The 15,531-nt window shown below is 47.6% G+C and overlaps 1 protein-coding gene across 4 annotated transcripts in view; it reads left to right on the forward strand.

The window, feature by feature from the left end:
* The window catches only part of scaper (S-phase cyclin A-associated protein in the ER), a 54,575-nt gene extending 39,403 nt beyond the window's left edge, over nucleotides 1-15,172 (forward strand). For 3 of the 4 annotated variants that reach the window (XM_047034128.1, XM_047034131.1, XM_047034129.1), the window contains 8 exons: nucleotides 370-493; nucleotides 2,014-2,243; nucleotides 4,744-4,899; nucleotides 6,335-6,572; nucleotides 8,038-8,187; nucleotides 13,653-13,844; nucleotides 14,454-14,496; nucleotides 14,693-15,172. In XM_047034128.1, the coding sequence (XP_046890084.1) occupies nucleotides 370-493; nucleotides 2,014-2,243; nucleotides 4,744-4,899; nucleotides 6,335-6,572; nucleotides 8,038-8,187; nucleotides 13,653-13,844; nucleotides 14,454-14,496; nucleotides 14,693-14,796 (1,237 nt within the window). In that variant the 3' untranslated portion in view covers nucleotides 14,797-15,172. The other variant, XM_047034130.1, reaches the window with a different exon arrangement.
* Nucleotides 15,173-15,531: the final 359 nt, after the last annotated feature.

Raw genomic sequence — 15,531 nt, forward strand, 5'->3', positions numbered from 1 at the left:
ATGGACACTACTCGCCCTAAACGGGCGCCATCTTGGCTACGTAGCGGAAAAGGAGGAGCCCTTTCGGCAGCTTTTTTCACTTGAGTGGAGAAGCGCGTTCATTTTGGCAGGTTTTGCGGGTGTGGCGAGCAGATTCGCGTCCGTCACTTCCACCATGTGTTTAACGTAAGTGTTCCATTTGAGACAGCACTTATCAGCGACGGAGTGCACTGAATATGTAAGTGCACTGTTTTGCAGGGCACTGTATTGCAGTGTACTTCATAAAGTGCGCGGTAGTAGACACAGCCAGTCTGTCCTGAGCCATTTTACCAGCTTGACTTGTGATTATTCTTCTGCCTTGTCCCTTTGTCTCTGTGTCTGTCGCCCCAGGTCCCTCTGTGCTGCTGTAAACATCTATAACCTGGCCTGCTCACACTGTCACCACAACTGCTCCTACGTTCTCTTCAGTAACAAGATAGCCCTGCTGATGGACCTGCTGCTGCATCAGCTCACGGTAAAGCCTGTCTCTGTGCGATAAGCCTCAAAAAGTGACACGCACCCTGGACTACAGCCATGTTTGATGAATTCATCCCCGTTTCAGTCCTTTTTTACCTGTAAATAAACAACACCATGAGAAGTGAGGAACCAGGGTGTGCTTTGCCATCTTCTGTTCTTGGCAGCGGGTTAGCAAAACTCAGGGAGAGACACACTCTAAACCCCCAGCCGAGGACCGACACATGCCGAGGGGGTGGGAGGGAGAGGGGAAAGGGAGGGGTGGAGAGAGAGGGAGGTGTGGAGCAGTAAAGCAGTGAACATGTCAGGCCGTATCCCTCAGCACTCTCTCAGAAACTGTAAACATCAACCCACTCCAGACATCTGATGGTGGGGGGGGATGTCGGACACCGCCTGCACACACAGACGGGACAAGGCCCAGACGTAAGTCGGGATGCATGCACCAACTCTGCTGGGGCTTCTCCCGCAGTCACGAGTTCCAATATAAAGCAGTCAGGCATATTTCCTGAGGGCACAGAGAGAGAAGGGGGGGGGGAGCTGGGAGGGTTGATTGCAGGGCGGGGGTAGCCTTTACACTTCAGTTTATATAAAATGTATCCCAGCAACTGCTCTGGCAACAGACATGTTCAACTGTACAACCCCTGAGTTGGAAAGTAGGACCAGTTTAACTTATTAATGATTGCTTGTGTAGCTTTTGGTCCATAGGAACATGTATCGTCAGTAAACATACAGCATGCATTTGTGTGTGTAGGTGGATACTAGTGCTTACAAGTGAGGCTTGTACCGGCGTCTGTGCTTGTGCCCCTTTAATTCGATTTGCGGAGAATGTCGCTGGGTGGACTAACTCTGTCAGCATGCTTCCCTAACCAGGAGTCCAAATGAGATGTTCTCAGAGAAAGTCAGGCCCAACCTGTATTTTGACATATAGATAATTCCCTCTTTATGAATCCTGAATTATAATGTATTTTCAATGTATAAGATGTCTCTGTGTTTCCCTGTAAGCTCTATGGGTTTGCCCAAGTGTCAGTGTTCTGTTGATGAGGAACCACCTCAGAGAGCTCAAATGGCAGCAATCTGGCACCACACCAGTTAACGTGTCACACCCACCGTTAACCACCAATTAAGGGCCCGGAGCTGATGAATAATAAAGCAACATGTGTGGGACACCATGTTATTTATGGTCCAGCGTATCAAGATTCCAAGCCATACAAACGACTTGCGCAAGTGAACAAAAGCAGGGGAGATTTAGGTTGCTGCCTCCTTGTCTTAATTAAATGTGATTGAAGGTGTGTGCTGAGGTTTAAATGACCTTACCTTTTGTTCGACTTGACATCCGGTGGATACTGTGACAGCCCAGGGCAATGTTGCTATCTGATCTCTCACGTCCATCACGGTGAAGATCTCGTTGTCGGTATGGACCACTCCATGTGCATCCCACGTGTCTGGTACCAGACCTGGACTAGACCTGGTGGATGGTTGGGGAGTGGGCTTGTGTGAATTTCTTCTGTTTTCTCTCCTCAGCTCTATGTGCCAGATGAGGACAAGTCCATCTTTGGGCGCAGTGTGAACAAGCAGGTGTTTGACGGTCTGACCAGCGGCCTGCTGCAGACCTGTGCCACTGTCCTGGGGCTCCTCAGGCCCCAGGCCCCCGAGTGTGGCCGAGGGGAGGCCCTTCGTATCTGCTCCCCCGACACCAAGACCAAGAGCTTGACCGCAGAACCCTTCCACACAAGGGCACAGGACCTAATCAGGTACTGCTCCTCCTCTCTGTCCTCGGCCTCTCTCACTGCCCTCCTCCCTCTTTTGGGCACCCCTCCTCTCTCTGCCTTTCCTCAGTTTATCCCTCCTACACGCCTCTTAACACCAGTCTTGACTTGGTCAACTGCTGATTTCCTCGTCTCCCCCCCCCCCCCCAAAAAAAAGGGAATAGAAAGTAGTTCTAGTTTCACAATAGTAATTTTAGCTCTTGAGGAAAGATTTTCTTCCCCGGGCAGAGTGAGTGAGAGGGGGGTGTAGTCTGGCCCAGGCCCATGGTAAAGAAAAATATCTAAAAATATCTAACAGCAGTCACACGTGTGTTTGTGGGTGAGACATGGTTGAAGCTTACAAAAGCCACGTCTGGATAGCTGCAACATCACCCTTGGAGCTGAGCCCTTGGGCCGGCCAGGAGGAGAGGGGCTGTGCTGGGCTATTGTGAGGAAAGGCAGGCCTGCTGCCAGTCTCTAGGAAGAGCTGAGCCTTCCCACCATCCCTCCCACCACCCGTGATTCATCTGACCAGCCCAGCTGCACAGGCCCTGCACTCTCATACAGTGACCCAGTCGTAACCCCTGGACACGGGGGAGGGCCTGAGAAAAATAGTGTCGTCAGACTTTGTAATCCCCGCAAGCGACGGAAGATTTACCTCCTCTGTCTCCCAGAATGTGTGTGACTGTGGGAAGCAGGGGAGATCAAGAGGTGTAGCATTTGCAAAGACTCCCACTTTGACAAAATCCCAAAGACAGGAAGTAGTCCTCATTTCCTCTCTCACTGGCTTTTCATGGCTCTTAACGCAAGCATCCTAGTCATCGTACCTTTAGACTCCCTGAGGCGGGACATGGAACACCGAAGCACATCACCCAGACTGTGAGCCTGGTATTGTGTATAGCAGCAGTGTGGAAAGCGCTTTTCAGTTCAGGTAAAGCCACAGAAGAGGATCAAGTCATAACAAGGACCTGTGGTTCAAGTGTCCAGTGACCCTTTGCAGATACTGAAAAGGGGTAGTAGTTCCCTGCCTGGTGAGAACCTCATTTTGAGTGACAGGACCAACAAACACATCATGCGCCCGAGGTAGATGGCCGAGGTAGCTAATGGAGGACAATACATAAGGTGTGGGGAGGTATTGTGTTGACGTTAGCTGTCTTGCGTCGGCAGCTGTGTACCTAGCAAGCATTAGCAGCATTTGTATCCATTGAATGTATGTAGTTAAATACCAGCTAATATTCAACGGTAAAGTAGGCCCTATACACCTTTTAAAGGGGTCATTTACTGATTTTATAGGGTATTTCACACTGTTCCTTAAGGTCTCCGAATAGGGTATGTAACATTGGTTGGGCTAAAAATGGCCCGGGTGCTGTTCTATGCACCCTGTGAAATAGCCCTGGAATAAAACGAGGTTTTCTCCCTTTTTATGGTATGGCCATGAATATATAGATGAGCTTTGCCCTAATTGATTGGTTTACAACCAGTGAAGCTGCGGAGCAAAATCGACACAACACGGCCAACATCACTCACTGAAACATCGAAAGTGGAGACTTGAATTAAAAACGTACAAATAAATCTATTGTGTCTACACAACACTGTTTTCAACAGATTGACTAGATATCATTTGAAATGATAAAGTTCGTTGTTTCCACTTCTGGACAGCACTTCTGGGCAAATTTTGGGGCGTGACAAAGGTACAGACCAGAGCCAAAAAAGGTGGAGCCCCCATTGTCACAATGGGGGATTTTTTGAAAACAACTGTTTAACAGCAGCAGCTTCAAATTGTGAGATTTGCATAAGAAAGAGGTGTCAATGGACTTGAGGTTCACTGTATATCCATTTTACCCACCGAACTGTCATTATTCAACTATGACAAGGTAAACTTGTCATAGTTGAAACAAAAAAGGTTTTGCAGTGAATGACCCCTTTAAAGGATCCCTCGGTAAATCAGCCTCTGCCGGGTAGAAAGGGAACTTGTCGAGAAAAAATTGAAGTTAACACCAATATTTAGTAGCAAAATCCATTGTTATGTCTACAAAATTATTTTAGATATAGTATAAGTCTAGCTAGCTTGCAAATACTGAGGATAGCCTACCGAAGTTGAGTTAGCCAATGTCGTCATACCTGAGGTCTTAGACAGCCCCAGGTCAGCACTCTGTCAGGGGCCCAGAGCAGGGCGCTGGCACAAAGGGGCACCGCTGCCCTCCTAATGACGCTATTTTCAGCTATTTGTGGCCAAAAGAGCCAAGTGAACATGATCATGAGACTGTCGTTGGGGAGACAAATTGGAGATATCACGGTAATGACAGAGAGTGCAGGGCTTGGGTGAGGTGTCAGATTACAACCAGGTTGAGATGGGCTCTGCCAGGCCATTTGTGGTCCTCTGAAACATGTTCTACAGGCATGATGATCGTGTATCTAATGATTGTAATGTTCGGTTTCATCATCGCAGACTTGCACAGCTTTTTTCCTTGTCCACTCCAAATGAATTCTTTATCTTTTCTCTCAGCTACGTGGTCAACATGGGTTTGATTGACAAGCTGTACGGCTGCTTCTTGTCGGTCCAAGGCCCGGTGGACGAGAGTCCCAAGATGTCTGCCTTCCTCCAGCAGGCCTCTGCTCTGCTGCACGGCATGTGTAAGCTGTGCTTCGCTGTCACCGGCCGGTGAGTGGCATGACCCCATCTTTTATCACCTATGCCTAGAACACACACTCACACACACAGGTTTGACTAATGACAGGGTTGACTGTCAGCCTTCCAATAAAGCAGAAGAGATTGCTGAGGAGTCGGTCTTTGAGCAGCAACCTGTGGTTTGCTTGACTGTGTTTGCTAGCTCGCCTTGCCTTTGTTACTGCTGACGGGGGGGATAGGCATCTACTTGACCCCTGTTCTGTGTCAATCACCATCACCCCAGAAACCCTCAGCCTCCAGGAGGACCTAGCCCACTCACGCTTGTCCCTGTGACTTGCATCTGGGAGAGGCTCAGGGGTGCGACTGACAGACGCTAAGCACTCTCTCAGGGAGATCTGACCCATATATCATGGCTTCTGCAAGGACAACAATTGTATTCTCCTCTTAAGGGTGTCAGACACGTTACAATAAGTACGAATTGTCCAACGCAGAAGCAGGAATTCTTACGTTACCAGCTTAAACAATTAGAGCAGCCTTGCCGGTGAGCTATGCAAAGTGGGGCTTGCCATCAGAGACCATGGGGCCTTTCGTCCTGCCCTCGGTGTCGCCCAGCCTGGCCCTGTACCCCTCCAGCTGCTGTGTGCTGTAACGGTGGCCAGCTGCCTGCTCCGGAGCACCACTGGGCCTGCCCTGTGTCACAAAATATCTGTGAGAACACGCAGTGTCATAGGCCCCCGTTTTAATGAGCGCACCAGAAGTGTTGTGTAATGATCAACACTCCTGCTAATCCAACCAACTATCTCAATTTTTACAATGCGCTCTCTCTCTCTCTCTCTCTCTCTCTCTCTCTCTCTCTCTCTCGGTGTTCCGCTTGATAGCGTTCTGGAATATTTCCACCATACCAGTTGCTGTGTCAGGGGATTTCACCGGCATTAGAGGCCTTGTTCTTGGCGAGTTTGACATTTCCATACAGAGCAATGGGCCAACGTCGAGAACCAGCATGCACAGTGGGTTCCTTCCAGAGGTCAAACGCCCTCCTTTCTCTTGTCGCAAATCATAGTGTAGCAGCAAAATGCTTAAATAATACCTGTCAGGTCCAAGCCAGCTCATGGCTTTAGTATGACTGTGAAGCATGTTTACGTGTTCTCAAATGTATCTTAATTTATGTCCTGTAACTTTACAGGTTTGGGCAAAAAAGTTTGAATTCTCAGCTGGGGAGAAGAAAAGAAAAAAATATGAATTGAAAGTTTTAGCTTCCTAAAGTCCCTGTTTTTTTAAGGGCATTTTATTAATTACTAATTTATTTATTAAAGGCATAATTGTTATCAAATGTCTTTTTTCTCAACCACGTACAGTTTTCTCTCCACTGCTGTCCTTGGGTCTGTTCTTAACAGAGCAATGTACAAATGTAACACTAGCCTTGTGCTAATGTGTAATCAGGTGAGTAATGATCTTCCCTCATTCCCAGCTCCCCCAGTATATTCGACAACAAGCGCCAGGACCCTACAGGCCTAACATCCCTGCTCCAGTCTACTGACCTGGTAGGGGTGGTCCACACCCTGTACTGCATCTTGCTCCACAGCTCCCTGCCCGAGCCTGCCGCACAGAGCCCCCAGGAGCCCTATGCCGCTGGGGTCATCCAGGTGGCCTTACAGGGCCTCCGCTTCCTCAACAGCTTCGCCCTGCTCGACCTCTCAGCCTTCCAGGTACGCAACATCCTCCTGCTCATCAGTGTATAGACACACACACATTCACACACTACTATAGTTGTTTAGTACATTTAACAGTAGTACCCACCCCAGTAGGGGGTTTAATGTGGAGGTCAGGCGTTTTCTCCAGCAGTCTGATTAACTAGCAGCCTCGTAGTCACCGTGCAGGAGTCGCAGGCAACGTGCCCATGTGTAGCTAACTCCTTGTAGAGGCCAGTTCCTGCCGGGAGAGAGTCCTCCATTAGGAGAGGAGCAGTCCTTCTGAGGATGGGGCTGACCCGTGGCCATAAACAAGCGTCTCCTCTGACCCGGGGGGGTCAGCTCCCGAGGTTAAACTGAGCCTAGCAGGGTCAGCAAATGCGGAAGGGGCTCAGTGATTAGTGCCGGAAGCAGGGGGCCATACATTAGCAGCTCTGATGAGGGAGAGGGCGACAGCTTCAGTGTGCTGAGTCCGCCACATAAACAGAAAGGCGTGAGAAGGTTATTAATTATTTTAATGCCTCGGGGTGATTACTCTGAAGGTGCTCTCTCTCTCGCCACTTCGCCACACTCCGGCTATTTGAAACAGCTGTAGGTCGGAATGTTCCAGTGCCAAAGCTTTTATGAACATTTTAAATGATGTTTCTTTGTGGCACGAGGTTGTAATCACCTTGTGGTTTACATTAGCACACAGCGACGGCTAATAGCGCTAGCGTGGATGCTGAGCTGGATAAGATGTAGCCCACACTGACCCATTACTAAGAGACAGGTGAGTTAGTGGGTTTGAAACGTACAAAAAACACTGTTAGTTTCAATTTAGTTTTTTTTTTCAAATCCCTGTTTCAGTTGTATTGGAATTCTCGGCTATTGGCAGTCGTTGGTTCTTGACTTTGGCAACCTTTTCTCTTCTGATCTGGTTTTATTGTGTCAAACTTTTACTCCCCTTTATATCTGTCTGGAGACTGGTGGGTATGGTCAGGGCTGGTGCGAGGGTGTCGTGTAGACAGATGACAGGGGGGGGCTCTCAGGTGACGGTGGCGGTGGCGGAGGAGCTGTTTATCTTCACACACAGCTAAAGCTGACTCCCTAAGAACATGCTTTCCCCACCAAACCCAGTCAGCCATGCTCTGTCTTGGTGACATGTTTATTAAATACTGTCTGTGTGCTACAGTGCTGATAACATCTCATCAACCCTACATACTGGGGGTCCTAAGGTGAGACCCCTGATTCTAGGGGCTGGGGAGACCTCACCGTAACACGACACCAGTCCCCCCCCTCGCGCACACACACACACACTCCTTTTGTAGGGTCGCCAATCAAGATTTTCTTGTGTGTAATATTTTGACGTAAATACAGCTCTTTGTACTTCGAAGACCGACCAAGACAGCGTTTCATTGTGTGCAGCGTCGAATGTCAAACCTTATATCTGAGGTCTTTGAAGGACGTCTGGGGCCAAAGGGCTTACATGTGTGTCGTGTTCCAGTCTGTTCTAGGGGCGGAGGGGCTCTCGCTGGCTTTCCGTCACATTGTCAGCTCCCTGCTCTGGTACTGCTCCCAGCACTCCGCAGACGAGCTGCTGCATGAGCTCATCATCTCCGTGGGCTACTTCACCGTCAACCACCCAGACAACCAGGTGAGTCTCTACAGACCGTCTCTCTTAGCAGCGTGCGGGGTACTTTCTGTTGAATTAGGGGGGAGTTGGGGGTCTCTAACAACACAAAAGAGGAAAGGTGTTGGGTCTTTGTAGCTGATACAAGACAACAAAAGGCACCTGTTTAAAGATTGATGCCCCCCTTGCCTCAGAGCTGTTGGCCTCTGTGTTGTTGTCTGCTGTCCCTCAGAGTGGCATGGTCAATTGTTCGCTGTCAGCGGAGCGGCCAGCCAGCCAGCCAGCTCTTCCTTCCCTCCTCCTGTTCCCGCCCCAGCCGCCCTGCAGACCATTGAAGCAGGGCCAGGCTGGGGGGAGGGGGGGGTAGAGGGGAGGAGAGAGAAAGAGAGAGAGGCCTTGTAACTAGCCGTCATGCATGGTCTGCTTAGCAGGCGTGGTAGTAGCCCTGCTCCAGTGGGCCAGGCCGTCGTCATGTCTGTCAAGCCTCTGCTCTCCAGTGGGCACGCGCGGTGATCCAGCCTAATGCTACGTCACCTGTCCCCACAGCAATGGTCACCCCCCCACCCCCTCTCTCGCTAGCAATTTATAGGCTGATTAGAGATTCTCATTTCCAAGATATTTTAGTCTTAATTAAAAGATCTGGCTGAGTTTTTATGGTAGTTTCGACCCCCTTCCACTGCTCCTATCCAATTTAATTATTCTGATGTACTTAATTAGCATTTGTGGGCTATTGTTGGCCTAATTTGCATATTATATTGTGTAATTGAATGAAGGCTGATGATTGAATTAGGGGGTGACAGAAGACCGGTAAGGTAAAAGAACAGCCAAGCTTGGTATAACTCCCTTTGAATATTCATGTGAGATCTGTTCAATTTGCTAATTTGAAATATGTTACCCTCCACCCAGGGCACCTCCTGATACTGCAGAACAGCTGTGGATCCACTGAGAGGTTTTTCTTTAAAATGCTTCTCACCAATCCTCTCAAAAGTTAATTCAGTTAGTTTTGAAAAAAGACGACTGTCCGAGGGGGGATGGGGGATGGGGATGGGGGAGGGGGGGGGGTGATATCACACATCCGAACGCTGCCATTTCAAAAGAAGCCGGGTTGCAATCTTTGTGGTTGTACGACAGTGGTCAGCTGCAGGGCTGGGAGGTAAAGGACCGGCAGAACACCACAGGATGGTCAGGTATGAACCAGGAGCTCTGGGTGCTCCATCAGGGGACACAAGGAGACCGAAGTCTGCGTTACCGTCTAGGTCCAGTAGACCGTTGCGGGATGTTGCCAAGAGACTATCATCTGCAGTTAGGTTTCACGTGCTTGTTGATCCTGCATAGGTTGCTGTACAGAGCATCAAAGGAGGAGGTGTAAGGGAAGAGCAGGGAGCCTGAGATGGTCCTGCTCTACTTCTCCAGAGCGTTTCCCAGCCCAGTGGTTCAGCACTGATCCTGGAACCAGTCCATGTGGTTCTGGATCAAGATGGATGGAGAGGAGTGGGATATTCAGAGCAGCTTTAGCTTTTCTCAGGCTAATGTAAGCATTGGCAAAGCACTAAAGCAGGCCGGCCGAGGCCTACGCACTCACACAGACTGCTGACTCACTGACGTTTGCACCGCACGCCTTTGTTTATACGTGCGGCAGAGATATAATGCAGCCCATAAAGAGCAAGTCTTTGAAGAAGTATCATATATGCAGTGATGTATTTTCCCTGTACCAAGGGTATGAATAATTTACTATGTCACACAAAAAGTCATTGGGAGAGTGACAAGTGGTTTTGGATGTTAGCTCTCACAGGGCCATATGTTTGCTGAGCCTATTGAGACTGAATGTTAAACAGTAGGCAGGCTAAGTTCAGTCAAATTTGTTGTAGACCTTTCCTAGTGTCTGGGAGGGATATAGACCGCTAAGCTATGTATTTTGTTTCAGATGACAATGATTCATCTCTGAATCATTGCCGTTGATGATCTCTGAATTCTTTTGTAGAGTAATTGTTAACTGTTGACATGTTAACCCTCCTAAATCACGACCCTGCTTGCTCTCGCATAGAACACCAGCACATCAGTGTCACTGGAGTATTGAGGTCTTAAGAAAACTCTAGGCTCTCACACATGGAAAATGGCCACACACACTCGGGTACACACACAGGCATTCGGGTATCTCATTCCATGATCAGTTGCAGAGATTGTAAAAGTTTGCAATGGGTTGATTGAATTTCCTCAAAGGCTAACGCCAGGGGTCTTATTAATTTGATTAAAATGCAAGACGTTTTTCAGGTACAAGGCTTCAGTAGAATGGTATCGAACAGCTGGTGAATGACTATCCCCAGACTGCACTTCCTCTCCTCCCACACACACACACGCACACACACATCTCCACACCTCAGCCTTATCTCCAGACCCCTCGCCTCTCTGTCCCGTTGTCTACAAAGACGTTTCTCTCTGACAGGCCCTTGCCCAACTCTGGGCCAGTAATCCCTGCTAAACGGATGTTGAAACACTCCCTTCAACAGTCCATTGCTGCCAAGACAACCAAACCCTCAGTGCCTACGGCATGAATGGAGCCAGTCCTGTGCTGGGGAATGTGTGTAGGCTGTCACACACACACACACACACACACACTAGTAAACAGAGGGATGGAGACACACGGACAAATAGACTAGACTAGATTGTTTGCCCTGTACATGATTTACAGACTCTTCAAGGGTGAACTATTAATTTTTTTGGTGCACAGAGGAGTTCCAGTCTGCCCACCCTGCCTCAGCACAACTATCAACAGTGCAATCTTGGGTGGGATAACACTGAGGTTATTCTTGTGAGATGTTGTTTTGAAAACACCTTATTTGTAAGGGGTTTAGAAATAATAGACCCTTTCGAGTCAATGTCTTTGTTGCCAATTGCAATCCTGAGGCAAGGTGTGCGACCCAGTAACCTTTCATTGGTTTGGAAGTAGTTGTTGGAGGGATTTTTTTGTGTTCACTTCCCTTCCAGTGTCTTTGAATGTGCAGTTCCCTTATCTCTATCAGTGAGGCAGTTCCTTCACCATGTTGACTCCAGCATACATAAGGTGGGCGATGGGAAGATCTGGTTTGTGTTCAGGGCCCAGGCCTGTCAGATTTGTGGCCCCGCGTTAAGGCAGAAGCATCCTGGATCCCTCCAAGCAAAGGTGTTGGGCCTGTCTAGACACTTTGACCAAGAGAGATTCTGCCGGGATTGTCTCTCCCACCAAGTGTTTCTGTCCTGAGCTTATCACATACTTTAAATTGGTTTCAGTTTATATTTCTAGAAGGAGTTTTTTAAATAACTTGGAACAGTATATTGTAGTTTTTCTTCCTTTCTTTCAACCCTGACTACGTAAAATGATGCCAAACTGTTAAATCTCTCTTTGAACCTCTTGCTTCAAATTGGGCTTTCCCAACATTTTGTTTACCTTTTCGGAACGTTAACTTTACATTCACTCTGTTGTCTGTGGACTCCAGGCTGGTTATGTAACAGAGCGTCATAAAAGTGCAGCAGTATTTTAGAACGCCAGGTCTACGTAGTTAAGAACAGGGTTGCCAGGCACTTGAGGTTTACGGGTCTGTGTTCAACTGGGCTCTGATTCATGGGGTTTAGCGCTCTCTGCTCTTTTTACGATGTCAGGGTTTCGATAGATACCACCAGTGGACCAGCAGAGACCGGGCCACTGCCTAATCCCTGTTTGGAACACCGTTCTGGGCTTGGCTGTTGCTCTTCGCTTGGAAGAGGCCTGGAGAGGTGGCTGGAGGACTTAGTCTCTGTAACCTATGCTCTCCAGCAGCCCTTGTTTTATGTGTCTGTGCCATGGGCACTTTAGGGTGGACAATTTAGGCAGCTGAAGATGGAACTGTGCATAGTGGAGGATTATGAGATTGCTGTTTGATTTGTGGCCTGAATCTCGATAGAGCCACAGGCCAGACACCCAACATAGACTTGATCATGGTGTCCAGCAGCAAGCTCGCAACAACAAATTATTATTCTGCGTTAGTTTAAGTATTAATTTGAATTTACGATCATCTTCGGTGCCAGTTCCCCCTTGAAACTCCTGCAGTGTTGCAATGTTGAAGATGGGTTTGGTGATCTAAGACGCCACGAACTAAGCATGACAATCCTGCATCTATGTTCTTCAACTGATAATAAGCAGCTACGCTTTTGAAAACAACCAGAGCTTTCTTTTTTTTTTCTTCAGAAGTAAGACCCCTGTTGTCTTGCATTCCTTTTGAAAAAACATTCATTCAAAGTGAAACTGCAGTGAATCTTGTTTCCCTTTGTCCTGAGAAACTTGCAAGTTTCAGAGTTCATCACTGTCAGCCTAGAGTAACTAAGTATTGACCATAGTTGCATACCGGGAAGGGCGGTCATAAATCCCTTAAAAAGGCTCTTCAGGAGTTTGTTTTAGCTGGTCACTAAAGAATGTTTAAACAGACAGTAATAGGAAATGGCATCTCTTGTGGGCCTTTGAACGCTGCTGTAGAACTCAGCTCTGAGGAGACTCACCTTGAAATGATAAAAGTGGTGAATTATGGCTTTGTATACCCCACTCTTAAACCTCAAAGTGCATTATCAAAGAGACAATGCATTGGAAGAGAGTATTGTAAAGTACATTTTCCAAATCTTGTAAATTCGCTGAATATGTCACTGTGACCGGGGGCGGACCTCACCCTGGCCCTCTGGTTTCCATTGTGGCAGAGCATTAGCCCCGGTGTGTATACCTGTAAAGCAGTGGGGTGCTGTTCCAGCCAGGATTTACTGTGGTGACCCCCCGGCTTTCAGGGAAGTGCTGGGTCTCTTCACAGGCTCAGGGGAGATGCCTGTAGCATTAGTCCAGGACCCCCCTCCCCCTCCCCCCTGCCCCCCCTAATCAAACTAGGCTGGGAGTGATTTGGTTTTAATATTGGTGGGCCGGATGTGATGGTGTGAGTGACAGCTGCTGGTGAAGGGGAGCAGGATGTCGGCAGGGTGAGAGCTCCATTAACGGTATTGCTCATTTCTTAAAGTGGCGGTGGCCAGGCTACAGTGGAGGTCTGCCCCCCCCCCCCCCTGCACTGTGAATGCCCTTTCAACCTGGACTGCACTCTTACAGTTCAGGGATATAAATTGCACTGAATCAGACTTGGAACTTGGAATATCTCAATGGCACCTCTTGCAGGGGGGAGGGGAAATTAAGTCCTTTACCCTATATTTTGGTAAAGTAATAAAAGGAAGACGTGTCATATTTCTCATGTAGCTTATTTCACAACAGCATGGCAATTACTTGTGGTACAAAGGAAGAGAGAAACATCCCATCATCGTGTTTTATAGCCTGTAATTGTGCAGTGGGAGGCTGTGCCCTCCAGTTCTCCTCCTAATGGGTGTTTGTGTGTTGTTTTAGTGGCAGATTTACGTGGAGGAGGGGCAAGGGGCTGTGATTTACAACTGCCAATGCGACTGACTGGCTGGCTGAGTGACTGACTTGCGGGGCTTTGTGTGTGTTCCAGGTGATAGTGCAGTCTGGCCGTCAGCCCAGCGTGCTGCAGAAACTGTGTCAGCTGCCCTTTCAGTACTTCAGCCACCCGCGCCTCATCAAAGTTCTCTTCCCTTCCCTCATCTCGGCCTGCTACAACAACTCCCAGAACAAGGTCATCCTGCAGCAGGAGATGAGCTGTGTGCTGCTGGCCACTTTCATACAGGTAAGCCTGGGAAAGGGCCGCCACACACATACAAGCCCAGACACTTAAAGCAAGCGTACAGTTACTGCGCACACACAAACGTATATTTGGAAATGCAGGGATTCCTCCTACACTAGTCACGTGTTCTTTTTTTCTCATTTATTTCCACTGAGGGCGCTTGGCAGTCAAACAGAGACAAATGGCTTCCTCAGTGGATTTACCTGCCAGTAGTTCAGCCTCCAGTAAACAGGCCGTCTCCTTCATCTTCCCCCGACAACATCCCTTCTGCCTGCGCTGCTACCAGAACTATTTAGTCAAGATTAGCCCTCAGTCCACCAGGGGACAAGCTGTCATTTCAGTCAAACAATTGAAGATGCATGGTTTCTTTACCCACATTATTATTTGTCCGAGGTCAAGACTTAAGAGTTGGCATTGCCAGCGCTTTTGCAAAACAAGAAAATACATTTTGGCCATTGGATGTAATAGGTGGCATTAAGCCTAACTTAGATGACCATATTGTGGATGATGTGAAACACTCCTTCCATATAGTGACTGGTGTTTCCCCCTGCTCACTTGTCTTGTAATGCTGTAGAATGCACTGACACCTTTCTGTTTTTGTATTTTCTCCAGGACTGTGCCTCAAGTGAGAACCAAGCAGACAATAAAGCGTTAGGTACGTTTCCATCACCTTTCTCATTAGATTTTTCAATCATTCCCAACACAAAGATACTTTTATAGACACAATTTCTTTGGAAGAATGACAAACCACACTGTTATCATTTGTTAAACCACAAATTTTTGATCGACCATGTATGGGCTGCTCTTCTCATTGGTGGCTGACTTGTGCCTCATGTCCGTGTCTGGTACAGAGAAAGTTTCTCAACCGCTGGATTACTGCGAGCTGTCCAACCGCTTTCCCAGAGACCAGTGGGACTCAGCACTGCAGTTCTTCCTGAAGAAGCAGGAGGACTAATCCAGAGGCACACACTCTCCTCACCAATGCAGACAAGCTCTGTGAAAACACTACAAAACAGACAAGAGACTTTCCGTTCTAACCCACTTGCTTTTACGTTCAGATTTTGATTTGAAGTCAGCATAATTAAAGAATGCAGTCTTTAAGCGTTGCCAAGACTCTTGAAAAACCAGCATCCATGGGCCAAATTCGAAGATGAGATACAAGTGTGAATTTTGTGTAAGTCACACAATGATATCAATAGAAGATTTGCACAAAGTTTGCACAACAATGTTTGAGTTGCGTGTGTATTTCTCCTTTTCATAGTGCCATCAAGTCAGGCAAAGATTTTGTTCAAGTGCCCACACTACAGAAATCATATATATATATATATATATATATATATATATATATATATATATATATATATATACACACACACCTTTGTTACACAGTACTGTTAGACAAGTGAGGTTTCAGAGCAGTCCATTTAGAAACACTGAATATTATGATTATTACCTAACGTGTTCATCAGTAATGTATAACGGTCCTTGTTCATTTGTTTATTGACATTCATTTAAGATGTGATTGACCCGACCAGAATGTTTACCCTATATTTACCAGGCTTGGGCCTGTTTTGTACTACAGTATGTAAGTTACATAGCCTGGTTGTTTACTCCACTTTAAGTTTTACTTTAAATAGAATTGCTTCTGTTTTACAATTCCCTGTGATCCTTGTTTTCTCCATGTTGTGTA

This window comes from Hypomesus transpacificus, chromosome 14, assembly GCF_021917145.1.
Source record: "Hypomesus transpacificus isolate Combined female chromosome 14, fHypTra1, whole genome shotgun sequence".
Taxonomy (NCBI): Eukaryota; Metazoa; Chordata; class Actinopteri; order Osmeriformes; family Osmeridae; genus Hypomesus; species Hypomesus transpacificus.